At 43.9% G+C, this 22,374-nt stretch overlaps 1 protein-coding gene across 1 annotated transcript in view; it reads right to left on the reverse strand.

The window, feature by feature from the left end:
* Positions 1-18,299: 18,299 nt before the first annotated feature.
* The window catches only part of RPS6KB2 (ribosomal protein S6 kinase B2), a 41,434-nt gene continuing 37,359 nt past the window's right edge, over positions 18,300-22,374 (reverse strand). Inside the window, exon 15 of the mRNA XM_040434639.1 lies at positions 18,300-18,764. Within this exon, the coding sequence (XP_040290573.1) occupies positions 18,653-18,764 (112 nt within the window). The 3' untranslated portion in view covers positions 18,300-18,652. The remainder of the gene's footprint in view (positions 18,765-22,374) is intronic.

Below are 22,374 nucleotides of genomic sequence, written 5' to 3' on the forward strand. Positions count from 1 at the left end.
ATCACCTCTGCTGTATGGGGACAAGCAATCACTAAAGAAATTGCTTGCCCCATAGAGAATCATTGTTCCTGGGCAGCAGATTATAATTTAAAGGATAACTGTCATATTTTCACTCAAAATGAAATTTTCATATATGTTGTTGCTGCTGTGGTGATAATCCATAATCACTAATTATTGTGTTTACATACCACTTGTTTAATAAGATTCCGTCCATAGCAACCGCCCCTCACAAGACTTCTTTCTGACTATCTTCTCAAGATGGCCACCGATGCCCTTACCCTGAGGCTAAGACCTCTCTCCCTAACTACCCAGAACTAATTCGGCTCATCTGCGGAACGCGCAGTCTCACCCCAACCAATCGGCTTTCTCCAGACTTAAACACGCCCTCTTCCTCCTGAGTAATCGCAAATTTTTATCGCAAATATTCTAAACGTGAATTTTTATCGCGAATATCGGCACTATCCCGGTCCGATGGGAGCGCGCGCACAGCTTTCGGGACTGCCCACTACTACGTCCTCCGTCTTCTGTATATAGAAGATAGGAGACGGAGGACACCTAGCAAGCTGTTTTAGCTGCACCACTGAAATACCTGGGGGAGGAAAGAACATGCTGCAATTACTAGGTAATTCAATACCTATACAAAAGTATTAACTAGGGAACTAAGGTAAACTTACAGACCAATCCAATTACATGAAAAAAAAAAATATGACAGTTACCCTTTAACCACCTCCGGTCCGCCTAACGCACGGATGCGTCCGGAAGGTGGTTGATTCATTCCTCCTGGACGCATATACGCGTCCTCTCGCGAGACGCAAGATTTCCTGTGAACGCGCGCACACAGGCGCGCGCGTTCACAGGATCGGAAGGTAAGCGAGTGGATCTCCAGCCTGCCAGCGGCGATCGTTCGCTGGCAGGCTGGAGATGCGATTTTTTTAAACCCTAACAGGTATATTAGACGCTGTTTTGATAACAGCGTCTAATATACCTGCTACCTGGTCCTCTGGTGGTCCCTTTTGTTTGGATCGACCACCAGAGGACACAGGTAGCTCAGTAATAAGTAGCACCAAGCACCACTACACTACACTACACCCCCCCCTGTCACTTATTAACCCCTGATCACCCCATATAGACTCCCTGATCACCCCCCTGTCATTGATCACCCCCCTGTCATTGATCACCCCCCTGTAAGGCTCTATTCAGACGTCCGTATGATTTTTACGGATCCACTGATACATGGATCGGATCCGCAAAACGCATACGGACATCTGAATGCAGCCTTGCAGGGGGGTGATCAATGGCGGGGGTGATCACCCCATATAGACTCCCTGATCACCCCCCTGTCATTGATCACCCCCCTGTAAGGCTGCATTCAGATGTCCGTATGATTTTTACGGATCCACTGATACATGGATCGGATCCGCAAAACGCATACGGACATCTGAATGCAGCCTTACAGGGGGGTGATCAATGACGGGGGTGATCACCCCATATAGACTCCCTGATCACCCCCCTGTCATTGATCACCCCCCTGTAAGGCTGCATTCAGATGTCCGTATGATTTTTACGGATCCATTGATACATGGATCGGATCCGCAAAACGCATACGGACATCTGAATGCAGCCTTACAGGGGGGTGATCAATGACGGGGGTGATCACCCCATATAGACTCCCTGATCACCCCCCCCTGTCATTGATCACCCCCCTGTAAGGCTGCATTCAGATGTCCGTATGATTTTTACGGATCCACTGATACATGGATCGGATCCGCAAAACGCATACGGACATCTGAATGCAGCCTTACAGGGGGGTGATCAATGATGGGGGTGATCACCCCATATAGACTCCCTGATCACCCCCCTGTCATTGGTCACCCCCCCCTGTAAGGCTGCATTCAGATGTCGGTATGATTTTTACGGATCCACTGATACATGGATCGGATCCGCAAAACGCATACGGACATCTGAATGCAGCCTTACAGGGGGGTGATCAATGACGGGGGTGATCACCCCATATAGACTCCCTGATCACCCCCCTGTCATTGATCACCCCCCTGTAAGGCTGCATTCAGATGTCCGTATGATTTTTACGGATCCACTGATACATGTATCGGATCCGCAAAACGCATACGGACATCTGAATGCAGCCTTACAGGGGGGTGATTAATGACGGGGTGATCACCCCATATAGACTCCCTGATCACCCCCCTGTCATTGATCATCCCCCTGTCATTGATCACCCCCCTGTAAGGCTGCATTCAGATGTCCGTATGATTTTTACGGATCCACTGATACATGGATCGGATCCGCAAAACACATACGGACATCTGAACAGAGCCTTATAGTGGGGTGATCAATGACAGGGGGGTGATCACCCCATATAGACTCCCTGATCACCCCCCTGTCATTGATCACCCCCCTGTCATTGATCACCCCCCTGTAAGGCTGCATTCAGATGTCCGTATGATTTTTACGGATCCACTGATACATGGATCGGATCCGCAAAACACATACGGACATCTGAATGGAGCCTTATAAGGGGGTGATCAATGACAGGGGGGTGATCACCCCATATAGACTTCCTGATCACCCCTCTGTCATTGATCACCCCCCGGTAAGGCTCCATTCAGACATTTTTTTGGCCCAAGTTAGCGGAAATTATTTTTTTTTTTCTTACAAAGTCTCATAGTCCACTAACTTGTGTCAAAAAATAAAATCTCACATGAACTCACCATACCCCTCACGGAATCCAAATGCGTAAAAATTTTTAGACATTTATATTCCAGACTTCTTCTCACGCTTTAGGGGCCCTAGAATGCCAGGGCAGTATAAATACCCCACATGTGACCCCATTTCGGAAAGAAGACACCCCAAGGTATTCCGTGAGGGGCATATTGAGTCCATGAAAGATTGAAATTTTTGTCCCAAGTTAGCGGAAAGGGAGACTTTGTGAGAAAAAAAATAAAATATCAATTTCCGCTAACTTGTGCCAAAAAAAAAATAATTTCTATGAACTCGCCATGCCCCTCATTGAATACCTTGGGGTGTCTTCTTTACAAAATGGGGTCACATGTGGGGTATTTATACTGCCCTGGCATTCTAGGGGCCCTAAAGCGTGAGAAGAAGTCTGGGATCCAAATGTCTAAAAATGCCCTCATAAAAGGAATGTGGGCCCCTTTGCGCATCTAGGCTGCAAAAAAGTGTCACATATCTGGTATCGCCGTACTCAGGAGAAGTTGGGCAATGTGTTTTGGGGTGTCATTTTACATATACCCATGCTGGGTGAGATAAATATCTTGGTCAAATGCCAACTTTGTATAAAAAATGGGAAAAGTTGTCTTTTGCCGAGATATTTCTCTCACCCAGCATGAGTATATGTAAAAAGACACCCCAAAACACATTGCCCAACTTCTCCTGAATACGGCGATACCACATGTGTGACACTTTTTTGCAGCCTAGGTGGGCAAAGGGGCCCACATTCCAAAGAGCACCTTTCGGATTTCACAGGTCATTTACCTACTTACCACACATTAGGGCCCCTAGAATGCCAGGGCAGTATAACTACCCCACAAGTGACCCCATTTTGGAAAGAAGACACCCCAAGGTATTCCGTGAGGGGCATGGCGAGTTCCTAGAATTTTTTATTTTTTGTCACAAGTTAGCGGAAAATGATGATTTATTTTATTTTTTTTTCCTTACAAAGTCTCATATTCCACTAACTTGTGACAAAAAATAAAAACTTCCATGAACTCACTATGCCCATCACGAAATACCTTGGGGTGTCTTCTTTCCAAAATGGGTTCACTTGTGGGGTAGTTATACTGCCCTGGCATTTTAGGGGCCGAATGCGTGAGAAGTGGTTTGAAATCAAAATCTGTAAAAAATGGCCGGTGAAATCCGAAAGGTGCTCTTTGGAATGTGGGCGCCTTTGCCCACCTAGGCTGCAAAAAAGTGTCACACATCTGGTATCCCTGTACTCAGGAGAAGTTGGGCAATGTGTTTTGGGGTGTCTTTTTACATATACCCATGCTGGGTGAGAGAAATATCTTGGCAAAAGACAACTTTGTATAAAAAAATTGGAAAAGTTGTCTTTTGCCAAGATATTTCTCTCACCCAGCATGGGTATATGTAAAATGACACCCCAAAACACATTGCCCAACTTCTCCTGAGTACGGAGATACCACATGGGTGACACTTTTTTGCAGCCTAGGTGGGCAAAGGGGCCCACATTCCAAAGAGCACCTTTCGGATTTCACCGGCCATTTTTTACAGATTTTGATTTCAAACTACTTACCACACATTTGGGCACCTAGAATGCCAGGGCAGTATAACTACCCCACAAGTGACCTCATTTTGGAAAGAAGACACCCCAAGGTATTCGCTGATGGGCATAGTGAGTTCATAGAAGTTTTTATTTTTTGTCACAAGTTAGTGGAATATGAGACTTTGTAAGAAAAAAAATTAATAAAAAAAAATCATCATTTTCCGCTAACTTGTGACAAAAAATAAAAAGTTCTATGAACTCACTATGCCCATCAGCGAATACCTTAGGGTGTCTACTTTCCGAAATGGGGTCATTTGTGGGGTGTTTGTACTGTCTGGGCATTGTAGAACCTCAGGAAACATGACAGGTGCTCAGAAAGTCAGAGCTGCTTCAAAAAGCGGAAATTCACATTTTTGTACCATAGTTTGTAAACGCTATAACTTTTACCCAAACCATTTTTTTTTTACCCAAACATTTTTTTTTTATCACAGACATGTAGAACAATAAATTTAGAGCAAAATTTATATATGGATGTCGTTTTTTTTGCAAAATGTAATTTTTTTGCAAAAAAATCGTTAAATTTCGATTAATAACAAAAAAAGTAAAAATGTCAGCAGCAATGAAATACCACCAAATGAAAGCTCTATTAGTGAGAAGAAAAGGAGGTAAAATTCATTTGGGTGGTAAGTTGCATGACCGAGCAATAAACGGTTAAAGTAGTGTAGGTCAGAAGTGCAAAAAGTGGCCTGGTCATTAAGGGTGTTTAAGCTATAGGGGCTGAGGTGGTTAAACAACCTGGGTAATACAACATATAAATATAAATTGTAATTTTTTCTTTCACTGACCAAAAATCTAATATATAGAGCTGAGTGTATATGTGTATGTATGTATGTCCACTAAAGGAATCCGCACCGTCGTATTTACACACAGGTACATCAGGTGTCCTGGAAGGTTTTAGACCAGGTCTCAGCTCTCTAGGACATACCGTTCCTGAGATATTCCCAAAAAATGCATTAGCCAATAGAAGCTTGGTCACATGATCCTTATCAGCCAATAGAAGCTTGCAGGTCCTCCAGCCTCCACATACACAGTTTTCCTCCAAGTTTCCATAACAACCCAGCCATTTATCTTCACTGCTGTAGGAGAGCTTTAAAGAGGACCTTTCATCAGTTTTGACAGGGGCGGACATATCGCCGGTGCAGCCGGTTCAGCTGCACAGGGGTCCGGAGTGTCAGGGGGCCCATTCATACTAGTGAGCGCTCCTGGAAGCGCTCACTAATATCATACTAGTAAGCGCATCTAGAAGCGCTCACTAGTATGCAAGAGATCGGCGCTTGCTTACTTACCCCTGCGGCGCTAGTCTCCTCCAGCCTGACTGCGTACAGCGCGCACTATGACCTGACGCTGTACGCAGTCAGGTCACGTGTGCAGCGCGGGCTGTTGGAGACAGGACAGGGAGAGCAGGAGAGGTAAGTTTTAATTATTTCTTTTAGTCTGATCTGAGGTCTGATATCATGGGGCCCTGGGGTCTGTCACATCATGGGGGGGCCTGAAATAAGCATATGGGGGTGCCTGACTCTGGGGGTCTGACTCCTGACTGAGCAAGGGGGGGGGGGGCCTGAATGAGCATATAGGGGATGCTGAGCCACTGACATATGGGGGGGGGGGGCTGAATAAATAAATAACTGATATGGGGGGGGGGGGCTGAATAAATAAATAACTGATATTGGGGGGGGGGGGGGCTGAGCAACTAACATATGGGGAATAAATAACTGATATTGGGGGGCTGAGCAACTGACATATGGGGAAGGGGCTGAATAAATAAATAACTGATATTGGGGGGGGCTGAGCAACTGACATATGGGGGGGCTGAATAAATAAAGAACTGATATTGGGGGGTCCTCCTGAGTAACTGATATGGGGGGGTGTCCTGGGCAACACTGACATATGGGGGGGCTAAATAAATAAACTGATATTGGGGGGGGGGGGTTCCTCCTGAGTAACTGATATGGGGGGGGGGGTCCTGGTCAACTGGCATATGGGGGGGGGGGGTCTGTGCAACTGATATGGGGGCGTGAATGGGCATCTGATAGGGGAGGTCCTGAGCAAGTGACATATGGGGGGGGGGGCTGCCTATTTTATATACTGTAATATGCAAAATAACTGTTGTATATACTGGCACACATGGGAGGCACTATGGAGGGGGGGAGAAAGATGGGGGCCCTATCTTATATACTGGAACACATGTGGGGGCAATATGGAGAGGGAGGAGCCCTATGGGGACCCTATCTTATATAATGGCACACATGGGGGGCACTATGGAGAAGGGGGGAAAGGAGCACTATGGGGGCATCTTCTGGGGCCCTATCTTATATACTGGCAGACATTGGGGGCACAATGGAGAGGAGGAGCACTTTGAGGGCCCTATCTTATATACTAGCACACATGGGGGGCACTATGGAGAAGGGGGAGGACTATGGGGGCGTCTACTGGGGACCCTATCTTATATACTGGCCCACATGGGGGGCACTATGGAGAAGGGAGGAGAGGAGCACTATTGGGGTCATTATATAGGGAAATTATACTGGCACACATTATGGGGGCATTTTATTATGGCACATTGTCAGGCACCATGGGGATAAGGGGAGGCGCACTATTGGGGCACGATATAGGAGTATTTTATAATGGTGCAAATTGAAGGGCACTATGGGGACCTTGTCTCAACTGGGGGCACTGAAAGTTTTTTGGGACACACAGTAAGGGGCATTGGCACACATTATGAGGGTACTATGGAGACATTGGCTCTACAGGGGGCACTAAGAGGAGGTATTTTTTATACTGCCACACAACAGGGTACTTTTATTTTTACTGTAACACATTATAAAGAGAATTATTACTACCAGGGGGATTATGGTAGGCTTTATCACAGTTGAGGGACTATGAGGAACTTGAATACTAGTATGAGCACTATGGGAGTATTATTACTTCTGGGACACAGTGGGATTTTATTACTGTAGGGGCACTATTACTATGTGCTGTCTGGTAGATAATTATTTCTATTAGTGGGACTTTGGGGATCACTGTTACTGTGGGGGGGGGGGGGGGGGGCACCCTGGCACGATATCAGCTTAGCACAGTTATTTTTGGGGAACCTTATATTTACACTATTAGTGCCAGGGACACTGTTTCCTGGGTGCAGTTATTTTTTAGGACACTGTGTGCCAATAATTATTGAAGGGGAACTATCTGTGTGTAACCTGTATAGGGAGCACAGTGGGCACAGTATTGGGGGTGGCAGGATGGGGTGCTCAGAAGGTGGGAGGATGATGGAAAAGTAGGAAACTAAGATGTCTGTCTTTCAAACTCTGCAGAGAGAAGAGATGGCTGAAAAATCATCATGACGGTGTGGTCTGAAAGGAGAAGATGAGGACAGAGAACATCTACATCAAAGGAGACATCACTGGATGTACGAGGTATGTGGACCTGTATTAGGCTACTTTCACATCTGTGTTAGTGATTCTGGCAGTCTGTTCCAGCAGAGAACAGCCTGCTGGAATTCACTGGATCCAGCACTGTTGGATGCAGACAGAATGCCCGCTGGCCCTATTGACTATAATGGGGTACGGCAGAGATCCGGCCACAATCTGGCAAAAATGCAGAGAATCAGCGGGACTGCATGCTGCGGTTTGTGTCCGGCCGATTCCTTGCATTCTCTGCCGGATCAGGTGGCCGGAGGGTAGTGTCGCAGGTGTGAAAGTAGCCTTACCCTGTATGTTTTGTATTGCTCTAAGTAATGTTAGGACGGAATAGGTTAGGTTGCGAATTTGGCTTGGGGGAAGGGGGGCCCAGGCACATTCTTTGCACAGGGGCCCTCTGCTGTCTGTGTCTGCCCCTGAGTTTTGACATAGGCTAATTATGGTATTACCTTGTAGGGCGGCCCCCACTGATGCCATGGGTGTTTTTTTTTTTCAAAAGCCCCCTGTTCATCCGCTGTGGCCCCCCCCCTTCCCGATGATTTGGCCCGCTGTATTATAATGAGCAGTATACTCGCAATGGGGAGGAGACGCAGTCTTCTGCTGTGGGCGTCTCCTTCTGCCTGGCTGTGAGCGCGATCCAATCAGAGCGGACCGCACACAGCCAGGGAGAAGGAGCTCAAGTTCTCGCAAGATTTCTTCTTTCTGGCTGTGAGCGATCCGCTCTGATTGGATCACGCTCACAGCCAGGGAAAAGGAGACTCCCACAGCAGAAGACTGCGTCTCTTCCCCATTGCGAGTATACTGCTTATTATAATACAGCGCGCCAAATCATCGGGGGGCCACAGCGGACGAACGGGAGGGGGAGGGGGGCTTTTTAAAAAAACCAAAAAAAAAACACCCATGGCATCAGTGAAGGCTGCCCTACAAGGTAATACCATAATTAATTAGTAAGATATAGGTGAGCACTCTGGCACTTGGACTTATTCTAAAAATTTTATTAAATCAGTTAATACATGTATGATATTACCAATTAAGATAAATAAAACATCAATAAAACATCAAAAATACTAATGCCAAATAGATATGTTGGGATTCAACACTTTGCATATAGTCCTCTTAATATCCCATCAGACCGCCAGGGTGGTGGTAATTGGACACAAATCTGCTGGTACAAGTGTATTCAGGATATAGTCTTATCCCATATATCAATCCTGTGTCACAAGTAGATAGGAATATACCCAAGGCAATGAACGTATACCGTCCACAGAGTTCTCAAGAGGGCATTCAAATGACTGAATCTCCGAAGTAATTCCAGGCTTAATAGCCGTAGGTATTCATCACTCTGCTCAATTGGTGCTTTTGGGAAGGATTAGCTCTTACCTTCCTTCTAATCCAAACGACAGTCGAGCGGTGCAGGTAAGCCCTGCCTGAAGTGAGCCACCATATTGTATAATAATACCATAATTAGCCTATGTCAATACTGATGAAAGGTCCTCTTTAACCCATTATGAACCGGGCTCATTTTCACCTTACGGACCAGGCCATTTCTTGCAAATCTGACCAGTATGTGTGAATAACTTTAAAACGATTTTACTTATCCAGGCCATTCTGAGATTGTTTATTCGTCACATATTGTACTTCATGACACTGGTAAAATGGAGTCAAAAAAATTCATTTTTATTTATAAAAAAAATACAAAATTTACCAAAAATTTCTGTACTTCTATAATACATAGTAATACCTCCAAAAGTAGTTATTACTTTACATTCCCAATATGTCTACTTCATGTTTGGATCATTTTGGGAATGCCATTACAAGGCTTAGAAGTTTAAAAGCAAATCTTGAAATCTTTCAGAAATTTTCCAAAACCCACTTTTTAAGGACCAGTTCAGGTCTGAAGTCACTTTGTGAGACTTACATAATAGAAACCACCCAAAAATGACCCTATTCTAGAAACTACACCCCTCAAGGTATTCAAAGCAGATTTTACAAACTTTGTTAACCCTTTAGGTGTTGCACAAGAGTTAATGGCAAATGGAGATAAAATTTCAGAATTTCGATTTTTTGGGCAAATTTTCAATTTTTTCAAGTAACAAAGCAAGGGTTAACAGCCAAACAAAACTCAATATTTATTGCCCTGATTCTGTAGCTTATAGAAACACCCCATATGTGGTCATAAACTACTGTACGGGCATATGGCAGGGCGTAGAAGGAAAGGAGCGCCATGTGGTTTTTGGAAGGCAGATTTTGCTGGACTGGTTTATTTACACCATGTCCCATTTAAAGCACCCCTTATGCACCCCTAGAGTAGAAACTCCATAAAAGTGACCCCATCTAAGAAACTACACCCCTCAAGGTATTCAAAACTGATTTTACATACTTTGTTAACCCTTTAGGTGTTCCACAAGAGTTATTGGCAAATGGAGATGAAATTTCAGAATTTAGATTTTTGGGCAAATTTTCAATTTTAATCCATTTTTTCAAGTAACAAAGCAAGGGTTAACAGCCAAACAAAACTCAATATTTATTGCCCTGATTCTGTAGTTTATAGAAATGCCCCATATGTGGTCGTAAACTACTGTACAGGCACACGGCAGGGCGTAGAGGGAAAGGAGCGCCATGTGGTTTTTGGAAGGCAGATTTTGCTGGACTGGTTTATTTACACCATGTCCCATTTGAAGCCCCCCTGATGCTCCCCTAGAGTAGAAACTCCATAAAAGTGACCCCATTTTGGAAACTACAGGATAAGGTGGCAGTTTTGTTGGCACTATTTTTAGGGTACATATGATTTTTGGTTGCTCTATATTTTTATATTACATTTTATGAGGCAAGGTTACAAAAAAAAGAAATTTAGAAATTTCATCTCCATTTGCCAATAACTCGTGGAACACCTAAAGGGTTAACAAAGTTTGTAAAATCAGTTTTGAATATCTTGAGGGGTGTAGTTTCTTAGATGGGGTCACTTTTCTGGAGATTCTACTATAGGGGGGGGGGGGGGGGGGAACAACCGGGGGGCTTCAAATGGAAAACGGTGTAAATAAACCAGTCCAGCAAAATCTGCCTTTCAAAAACCATATGGCGTTCCTTTCCTTCTGCGCCCTGCTGTTTAGTCATACAGCAGTTTACGACCACATATGGGGTGTTTCTGTAAACTGCAGAATAAGGGCAATAAATATTAAGTTTTGTTTGGCTGTTAACCCTTGCTTTGTTACTTGAAAAAATGGATAAAATGGAAAATTTTCGAAATTCTGAAATTTTATCTCCATTTGCCATTAACTCTTGTGGAATACCTAAAGGGTTAACAAAGTTTGCAAAATCAGCTTTTACTAGAAAAGATGGATTAAAATGGAAAATTTGCCAAAAAATAGCTGTTTTGGCACCGTTTTTATTTTATTTTTTTGACTGTGTTCATTTGAGGGGTTAGGTCATGGGGTATTTTTATAGAGCAGATTCTTACGGACGCGGCAATACCTAATATGTCTAGTTTTTTTTATTTATTTAGGTTTTACGCTATAATATCCTTTTTTAAACAAAAAACAAACATTTTAGTATCTCCATAGTCTGAGAGTCAGTTTTTTTTGGCCGATTGTCTTAGGTAGGGGCTCATTTTTTGCGGGATAAGAGGACGGTTTTATAGGCACTATTTTGGGGGTGCATATGACTTTTTGATCGCTTGCTATTACACTTTTTGTGATGTAAGGTGCCAAAAAAAGGCTTTTTTTTTACACCGTTTTTATTTTATTTTTTTGACTGTGTTCATTTGAGGGGTTAGATCATGGGGTATTTTTATAGTTCAGGTTTTTACGGACGCGACGATACCTAATATGTCTACTTTATTTATTTATTTTAGTTTCACAAAATAATATCATTTTTGAAAAATAATAATTTTTGTTTTAGTGTCTCCAAAGTTGGAGATATACATACTGTATATATTTTTTTGGGTGATTAAAAATTGAGTACTCCATGGAAGTGTGGTACTCCCTGAAGCAACCGTCAATGCAGAGGCCCGGATGATCGGGGCATGTGTCACACTGAGTGGTGGTATCCTTCTGTATCCCCTTCCTGTGACACCCTCTGCACCTTTTTTGGATCCGTCCCTTCTTTCTAGTATGGGGGACCACACCTGGAAAGTGTTGGCCAGGGACGATCCGGGCACCTCCAGTTCCCGAGGTACTCCGGCCTGCTCTTTCCTGGTCAGAAAAGATCAGGTCTTTGAGGACTGCCTCATAGAACTGCAGGAATCTCCCTGTGTTGCCAGCGCTCTGGGACAGCACAAAAGAGTTGTACAAGGCAACCTGTACCAAGTAGACTGCAACTTTTTTTGTACCATACCCGGGTTTTGCGCATGGCGTTATATGGCTTGAGGACTTGATCAGAGATCAACTCCTCCCATATACCAATTGTAGTCAACGATACAATCGGGCTTGAGGACCGTTGCCACGATACCTCGCACAGGGACAGGGGTGATGCAGTTACCGTAAATTGTGGACAGTACAAGGACATCCCTCTTGTCTTTACATCTGACCAGCAACAGGTTTCCACTGGTAAGGGCATGGGTATCACCCCTGGGGATAGATACCTGGAGGGGGTAGGTAGGGAGGCAGCGTTAATTTTTCCGCACGGTCCCGCAAGCAGACGTGGATCTGGCGGCGAGGGACTGGAACAAGGAGATACTAGTATAAAAGTTATCCACGTACAGGTGGTAACCCTTATCTAGCAGTGGGTGCATAAGGTCCCACACAAGTTTCCCGCTAACACCCAGAGTGGGGGGACATTCTGGGGGTTAGATACGGGAATCTCGCCCCTCGTACAAACGAAACTTGTAAGTGTACCCTGAGGTACTCTCACAAAGTTTGTACAGCTTCACGCCATACCTCGACGGAGCTTAGAGGGAAAATACAGGCGGAAAATGAGTCTCCCCTTGAAAGCAATGAGAGACTCATCAACAGCGACCTCCCTTCCAGGTACATAGGCCTCCAAAAATTTGGCCCCGAAGTGATCGATGACCGGCCTGATTTTGTACAGGCGGTCATAGGCAGGATCACCTCGGGGGGGGGACATGCTGCATTATCTGCATAATGCAGGCATTTCCGAATGGCCTCGAAACGGGAACGTGTCATGGCCATACAGTAGATTGGGGTCTGGTAGAGGACTTCCCCACTCCAGTACTGCCTGACACTGGGTTTTTTGACTAGGCCCATGTGCAGCACAAGGCCCCAAAACGTCCTCATCTCGGCTGCACTGACCGGAGTCCAGCCACCGGACCTATCCAAAAAGGAGCCCGGGTGTTGAGCAATGAACTGTTGGGCGTACAAGTTCGTTTGCTCCACCATCAGATTCACAAAGTGGTCACTGAAAAAAAAACTAAAATAGTCATATTCAGTGAAGCCCACTGTGGGAATCTGGATTCCTGGTTGGCCAACAAAATCAGGAATCACGGGCTCAAAATCCTCTGGGGTACACCATGCAAGTTCACTGGTAGGGGGCTCAGGTGGACTTATCTGGTGAAGTGGGGTCATCCTCGTCCTCACTGGGGCTCTCGGATTCGGAGACAAGCAGGGCGTATGCCTCCTTGGCCGAGAACGTCCGGCGGGCCATAGGGGAGTGTGTGTGGAAAACTTTATTTAGTGTGCATGTGTGTGGGGGGACGGCCCAAAAAAATTCAAACTCGCTGATCAGCGGTGGGGTGGGCGATGCGCTAACAGTGGCTGGACGCTAAGAGTGCCGGACACAGTCAGCGTACGCACACAAAAAAAAAAACCGCTTGCGCCCCAAAAAATTTGTGTGGGGGGGAAGTGGGGCAAGCTGCAGCACTCCTGGGGGGGTCTAGGGTCACACAGCTAAGTGTGGACCCCAGACACCCGATCAGGGTGATGCTGAAAAAAATATATTTTTTCCCCTAAACTTTCCCTAAGTCTCCCTGCTTAATCTAAGCTGTCCCTAAACCTGTCCCTAGGTACCTTTTTAGTGCCAGATGGCACTGTGGTGGCTCAGATGGGGGGTGCTGGGCACAGATGAGGGGTGCTGGGCTCAAAGATCCACGAGGCTCCTCTCTCCACGGCTCCAGGACGCAGTGTGGAGAAGAGCAGAGCTGGGGGAAGTTAACCCCCGCCCACCCGTGCAGCCAATAGGAAGCGATCCTGGGAGGTGATGTCACCGCCACCTCCCAGGATCTAAGGATGGTGATTGGTGGTGTATTATCACACCACCGATCACCATCCTATTCCGGGTTATCGGAGACCCGAATAACCCGGAAACGCAGCAAACCGCAGGTCTGAATTGACCTGCGGTTTGCTGCGATCGCCAATACGGGGGGGGGGGGGGGTCTGAATGATTTCAGCAGGCACTCTGTTCTGGTCACTGCCCGCTGCGCAGCTGTGATTGGAAATACACAGGGCGTACCTGTACGCCCTGTGTCCTTAAGTACCGGGACATCAGGGCATACGCCCTGTCTCCCCAAGAGGTTAAAGAAAATCTGTCACCAGGATAATCGCAATTGAAGTAAAGCCTAATAGCACTTAGTACCTTATTTCAAGATGTGCCTTTGTTCCAGCAATAGATGTTTTTATCCTCTGAAAATTCAGTTTATTTGGTATGCAAATGAGGCAGTAAAGGTGCCCAGAGGGGTGTCACTCTTGCAGGAAGGTGCCCAGACACGCCCCCTGCCACAATGTGTCCACCCTCAAAAGACGAACTTAAAACCCGCCCCCAGGTCCTGGTAAGCCACACCCCTGATCCGGTTAAGCCACCCCCTTCACACCCCTGAGCCAACGGGGATTAAAAAAATGAAGGTAAAAATCAACTTCTGTCAGCTGCAGGGGTGGGAGGAAGGGTGACTTTCTCCCTGCAGCTCATACATAGACAGCACATTGAAAAATGGAAATACGGAAACGGAAGGCATACGGAGTACCTTCAATTTTTTTTGCGGATCCATTGAAATTAATGCTTCTGTATATGGAACGCAAAAAATGGAACATAAACGGAAAAAAAAATGTTAGTGTGAAAGAGGCCTTAGAGTAAGCTGTTCAAAAGGCCACGCCCCCTCCCACTCCTTAGCCGACAGGGATTGAAAAAATGAAGTTAAAAATCAACTTCTAGGTCCCACTAAGCCACTCCCCAGACCCAGTTAAGCCACGCCCCCTCCCACTCCTTGGCCGACAGGGATTGAAAAAATGAAGTTAAAAATCAACTTCTAGGTCCTGCTGAGCCACACTCCTGATTTGTGTAAGCCATGCCCCCTCCCACTTCTCAGCCGACAGGGATTGAAAAAAATGAAGTTAAAAATCAACTTCAGCTGCAGAGATGGGAGTGAGGGTGTCTTTCTCCCTGCAGCTCACACTCAGACAGCACAGTGCTGCTGTCTTAGAGTGAGCCGTTTAAAAGGCTAGGCCCCCGCTCCAGTAAAGGCCACTGTTAAGGGGGCCTGTCCCTGTGGAAGTCACTATCAAGGGGGTGGTATGCTGTGAAACTCACTGTTAAAAGGTAAGGCTGCTGTAAAGGCCAAAGTTAAGAGGATGGGCTGCTGTGGAAGTCCAATTTTAAGGAACGAGGCAGTGTTAAGGGGTGGGGGGCTGTGGAGGTCACTGTTAAGGGGGCGGGGTGCTGTAGATGTCACTGTTATAGTGGATAGTGTTGATATCTTAACGACACACACAAACATTAAATGAAATAGATTAAATATACCCGAGTGAAGCCGCTAGTAGATAATAAAATCACAAATGTAAATAATTGTTATACGTTTTTATTTCCTCTGAGAATTCAAGACACAATCATCTTGCCAGCTTCAAGCGCAGGATATAAGACTGTTAGTAGTCATTATATGCTACCCTTTCAAACAGGTCATCATAGTTTCATCTTCTAGTATCGGATTCCATAATACATGACAGAGTTGTCCCATAGAATACTATAGGTAAAGCCTTGCATGTTGGAGTATGGTTAAAGTGGACAGTCTTATGACACTTTGACATGGCAGTCGTCTGGGCAGCATTTTTCATCAGGAGTGGATAAACATAAACAGGAACAAAGTTTAAAGGGTAACTGTCATATTTTTTTATATTTGCTAGTTTATTAGAGCTAGATACCTGAGTTAGTCTGTCAATGATTGTCAAAAGATCCGTAATTACCTTATAATAACAGCTTTTATTAATGTCCTCTGTCCCTTTCCACTGCTCCCTTAAAAGACCGTTGCTATGCCTTGTCTGTCTTCCCTTTAGTGTAAACAGAAGACAGAGGGGCGGTCCTTCACACTGCATGCCTGCATTAGGCTTCAGAGTGAGGAGGCGTGTCTTTCAGTAATCCAATCTGATTGGCTGGAAGGAAGCTGTTGGCTACAGCAAGTGTGTATGGGAAGTGAGGGAAAGCAGTTTTGGCCTCAGAGAACTGGCAGAGGAGCCATCTTGAGAAGGTCATCATATTGTAAATGTTTAAACAGCCGTAACTAAGGGAAAAACTCAAGGAAAACAGTGGTATGTGAAGAAACTAAAGATTGCTTTATGCATAATGCTGCTGCAGCAGTAACATATGCTAAAATAGATTTTTTTTATGAAAACATGACAGTTACCCTTTAATGGAAAGATTTGCGTTTTGGAGCCACTTCTGATTTTGGATTACAAATGCTGAAGCAAAATACTGACCAGGATACTGCCGTGTGAGGGTGGACTTAGATACACATTAGTATCAAAATTATGTTAAAGGAAACCTGTGAGGTCATTTTACAACCCTAGATCGCCAATATATGTCTTATTTTACTACTTGACCCGATAAGCTTTCCAGCCGTGCCACAGGGAGCAAAACAGATAACTTAAATTTTTAAAACAGCACACAACGTAAGCTAATGAACTGTAAAGAGGCAAGAAGGCATTCACACTGTATGGAAGAGTCATAATGTCCAATGTCCAACCCTGCCCCTCCAGTTTTGATTGACATCCTCCTAGTTGCTGTAGCCACCACTATGTGCCTTCAAATCTTGTACTGTAGCATTGTACTTCCTGTGCATGTGCAGAGCAGCGAGATGTACTGTGATGAAGCTGGGCACTGTTCACATTGCTGGTCTGCGCATGCCTGGGCAGTACAAGGCAAAAGATTTGAAGCCTGGAGGAAAGATTGTGATGTCAAATAATAAGGCAAAGAGGTGTTTTCAGGTGGTAAAATGACCTGATAAGTTTCCTTTAACATAAGGCAGACACTGGTGGGTAATGTTTTAACACTATAATATAACAGACAATACTGTGGTACAATAAATATATATATTACTTTATAATCAGCAGCTTGGCCATGAGCATACTGCCATTTATATACCCACCTATAGCATATTCCGAGTGCAAGTTAGTCCACAGCTCTACTGAAAAGATGATGACATCTTTTCAGTTAGCCATTAAAAGGTATCAACTTAGTTCTGAGGACTTCCAATTTTTAAATCTCTTCTCATTTCTGACTTAACATGGCACAAAGATTTTTTTTCCCTTATATAAATAGCACTAATTTGCGTTCATAATGCCTTATAGCAAGCACCATATTCACATTTGGTGACTCTTCCACCAAGCTAGGAGGCTTTCATTTCCGCTTACTGCTATATGATGCTATATGATGGGAGGATAGTGACCTTTTCCTACTTTTTTGACCTTCGACAACAATCACCTGATCGGTCTACTGCAGTTAAGTACTATAGACCAAAGGACATGAAAAAGTGCTACAGGAGGGACAGGGCAAGCCAGAGGAGAACCAAGAGGCTCACCTGCACAGCAGTTTTGAACACCACTATTGCATTTCATCTACCCATTACAAAGTGGCAGATCATTACTTTCACTAGATCAAAGTTATGCTCTTCAATAGACATTATGGTATCTGATCTGGTTGATAACCATGCTTAGTGGTCAAACACCCTATTTCAGATACTGGGGTAGCCCCATGTTCCATTAAATTTCCCCCGGCACACTCATCATCACCCAAGAGGCCCTGGAACATTTGACATTTACGTGTCAAAAGGGTTTTCCAAGATGTTCTAACTGACGACCTATCCTCTGGATAGATCATCAGTATCTGATTGGTGGGGATCTGACACCCAGGAGCCCCGCCAATCAGCTGGTTGAGAAGGCACTGGAGCTCCTGTGAGTGCCGCTGTCTTCTCGGTACTCACCAAGCTTGGCATCACAGCTCAGCCTCATTCACTTCAATGTGGCTGAGCTGCTCCTAGGCCATGTGACTGATGAACATGTTGTCATTGGCCTAAGAAAAGAGAAGGCCACAACACTACTGTGAGCACTGGTGCCTTCTCAAACAGCTGATCGGCGGGAGTCCCTGGTGTCGGAACCCCACTGATCAGATACTGATGACCTATCCTGAGGATAGGTCATCAGTTTTAAGGTCTTGGAAAACCCCTGTATAAAGCTTTATAGACCTTTAGCAGGGTTATACAGGTTAGGTCATTCTCCCATTGAAAGCTGAAGTAAATAAATGGCTTAGACCATTTCCTGCAAGGAAGACTACCTGTGGGCACTGTGGACATGGCTGTTTTAGTAAATATTTGCATTCTCCATGAAATTATCCAGGAGCATCTTTTTTTACAACTGGGTTATGACATTCTTCGGTTATTCCTCCTGGACATTTATGAATTAACACCTGGGTGTTACCATTTAACTTGACAATGGGGTGTCTCTACAAAGTCTGGATAGTCAGTGTGTAGAGGGTGCTCTAAGGGTGTTATACTTCATGAGCAATACATGTATTCACTACAACAAATAATGTAAGGGGAGGTGACAATTCGTCTGTAAGTTATAGTATTTTCTACTGAAGGCGTACTTTTCCCTGAGTGCTCTTACACAGAGCTTGGAGGCATCTCCAGCTGCTATTAGCGTTAAAGGTGTTATGTAGAAGCTGCCGGCTCATCTCAGTGTCATGTTTTGGAGGTTAGTGTGGCTCATACACCTCGTCGCCCTTTAGTTTTCCGTCCTTTTGATGAAATTGGAAGTGGCTGAGAGGATTCTTGGGACTTCATCTCATTCTGCGGAATGGAAGGATGACTTCCTGGACTGTAATAAATAAAAATAAAAAATCACATATTATTCTTCATGATGTACAGCATACAGTGTACTAGCACATGACTTCTGTATCCTTTTTTCATCTTTTCGAACCAAACCTAAGCTGGTTTTTTATGCGTTTCTGGTCCAGAAAATGTGTAAGGCTCTGTTCACTTTTTATAGAACTTATGACTAATCTAGAGAGAGGCCATTAATGTAAGATCTCCTTTTGAAAAAAATGTAAAACCTTTGCGTTGTGTTGCTATATTCTGACACCAGTAATGTTTTTAATTTTCAGTCGAGCTGTGTGAGGGCTTGCTTGTTTTTTGTTAGGCGAGCTGTAAATTTATTGGTATCATTTTGGAGAACATGTAACTTTATGATAATCTTATTCAATTTTTTGTGAAGGTGAGGTGACTAAAAATGGCAATTCTAGCAATGTTTTTTCTACCACGTTCACTGTGTGCGGTGAATAACATGATATTTTAGTAAACTGGACATTTTTGGATGTGCCAATACCAATTATGTGTATTTTTTTCTTCTTCAATTTTTAATATGATAAACGTGATTTTTTTTGTTTTAAATTTGATAATTTTTTTCTTTAACTTTTTAGAAACTATTCAACTGTTTTTTTTTATGTCCCTTTGAACCAGTTACCTCTGGGTGCTCTTAAGTGTTAAAAAAAAATATCTACTGTACCTGAATAAAAATTACCCCCTTAACCATCTAGCTGTTGTGCCGGAGCTGAGCTCGGGCTGTGGGAAGAGTACTTAACTTTTCTACCCGAGTGGAAGGGGGGAGAAAGGGGCTGCTTTAGTTGTTGATATTTCCTTATTCCAGGCTTTCATACAAGCCCAAAATATCACTGTTAGAAATCGAGTCAGGAATAATTCTGGTAAAACCTGCTTTTACTTTCAGCTGCATTCACTGCATCCTGATTTCTAACAGTGATATCTTCCCATGTACTGAAGATAATGCTGATATTCTGTAATTGCTTGGAATGCTAGCTTTCAAACAATACAAAGCCCATATCTCTAGCTGCTACCAAACCAGAGATATGGGCAGCTAAAGCAGCTGCCCCTTCCCTTCAGTCTGGATGAGGAGGGGGAGCGGAGCTGACACCCTGCAGGAGGAAGGAAAAAATATTAAAAAAAATATATAGAAATGTGGCATTATGATTATTGTAGTGACCCACATAAAAAAGTTATGTTATTTTTACCACAAGGTGAATGCCGTAAATAAAATTCCACAAAATAATGTAAAAATTGCAGTTTCTTTTATCTTTCCCCCTAAAAATAAAATAATAAGTTATTTAAGACACTATATATACCCCCATAATGGTTCCTAAAAAACCTGTAACTTTATCCAGCAAAGAAAAAAAAAGAAAGAAAAAAATTTGAAGAAAAAATGTAAAAGTTATGACTGCTGGAACACAAAGGGCTGAAAATATTTAAAAAGTTACATTTTGGGAGGGTTTTTCCAATTTTAATGTGACTGTTAGGAGATCCACGTCTATACTATTTATGGCCTACCCACAAGAGCTTGTAACTGCAGAGCTGCTCCCATCAACTTCAAAGAGAGCAGTGCTGCAGTGACCAGCTCTGTCTACTACACAGAGCTGTATGGTTCCAGTGGTGACTTCCAGTGCCAGAAAGCAATTGCAACACAAGAGGGACATGTAGTAGTGAAGCCTCTCTTCACACCGTTCCCAAATGAAATGGCAGCATGCAGAGAGGCTTCACTATTCTACATGTCCCTATTGTCATGGCTTGCTGGGATTTCTGGTGGACCAGTGTTGTCCTTGGCAACTGCTGCCATGATATTAGTATTACATTGGTCATCCCTTGCAGCAGTTCCAGGATCCCTGAACCTATCTCCTAAGTCCTAATCTCTGTCCCTACCCTTCTCCCCACCCTCCCCCTGTGCGGTTTTCCCAGACGCCAAGCCATCCATGAATGCTTTTAGTCCCAATTTTTTTTTCTTCCTCCACCCCTGCACAAATGTTTTGTGTGTGCACTGACCAGCATCTGTGCTCAGTTTTGGGCGCAGGGGGTATTTTTTTTCCATCAGTGCTCATTTTCTGGCAGTCTTTTTTTGTTTTTCTGTACCCTGCACCAACTTTCCTGTGTGCATCACGCAGCCACTGAGCACTGACCAGTACATTTGCAAATCTCATAGACCCATATTTTATTTCAAACTTGATGCCAGTAACACATCTTAAAGAAGCAGAGTCTCTCAAAAGCAAAGATCTGCAAAACTGCATTTTAAAATTGTGGAATATCTCTTCATCTACAGTACATAATATCAGCAAAAGACTCAGAGAATATGTGCACAAGAGACGAGGCTGACAATCAATACTGAATGCTTGTGATCTACGGGCCCTCAGGCAGCACTGCATTAAAACAAGGCATGATTCTGTATTGGAAATTACTGCATGGGCTCAGGACCATTCCAGAAAACACTGTCTGTGAACACAGTTCATGCAATCCACAAATGCAAGTTAAAGATGTATCATGCAAAGAAGAAGCCACGTTACCACAATCCAGAAACTCTGCCATCTTCTCTGGGCCAAAGCTCATTTAAAATGGACTAAGGCAAAATGGAAAACTGTTCTGTGGTCAGATAAATCAAAATGTTATATTCTTTTTGGAAACTATGGACGCAGTATCCTGCAGACTCAAGAGGAGAGGGACCATCCAGCTTGTTATCAGAGCAAAGTTCAAAAAAACAGAATTTCTGATGGGATGGGGATGCAGATGCATTAGTGCCTATGGCATGGGCAGTTTACACATCTGGAAAGGCATTATCAATGCAGCCAGACAGTGGGGGGAATTTTTCATGATGGAAATATTTAAAGTCAGTTTTGCTTGAGCCTGTGTTAATGTACTTTATGACACATTTATCAAATGTCACAAGTTGTTTGATAAAATTTGTCTTATCCTTGAACGTAACTATTTTGTCTAGAAAAGCTATTCAAGTTTTCCTACTCCACCCTCCTACTGGATTGAGATTGCGACTTTTTAAATAAGTGGCAGTAATAATCTGGAGTGAAAGTCATTAACAGTTAACCACACCCACTTCCCCACCCATATTTCAAAACTGGAGGGAGTGGTATAAACATGTAAAAATTATACTTACCTATACTTAAATGGATTATCCCAAGAGTAATGTAAAAAATTAAAATCAGACATCATGTAATATATAATCTCTTTCTAACAAAACTAGAAGCAGCCCTGTACCTCACATGAATCCTGAGATCTCCCCAGTCATTGCTCTGCTAGATTTATATCAAACTGACATCTCAAGGGGAGTGTCTTTTCTGTCACAGCTCAGGGGGTGTGTCCATTCTCTCCCCATCACAACTCAGGAGGCAGATAAAGGATGAAACTGAGCATGTGCGGCCATCTCAGTGAGCAGGACAAAGAAATAAGAAAAAAACAGTAGGGGGTGCTACACAAATCCATTTTATTGAGTAACTTGGTGGCTATTCCATATTTTTAATTACATACAATTACAAAAGTATTCAGATCCAGGTGCTGGTTTGAAAACTGTAGAATATTTTTCGTGGGACAACCCCTTTGAGTCTTCCCCAGGAAGGCAGTTTCTCCCCTTCCTGTGCAGA

This window comes from Bufo bufo, chromosome 6, assembly GCF_905171765.1.
Source record: "Bufo bufo chromosome 6, aBufBuf1.1, whole genome shotgun sequence".
Classification (NCBI taxonomy): domain Eukaryota; kingdom Metazoa; phylum Chordata; class Amphibia; order Anura; family Bufonidae; genus Bufo; species Bufo bufo.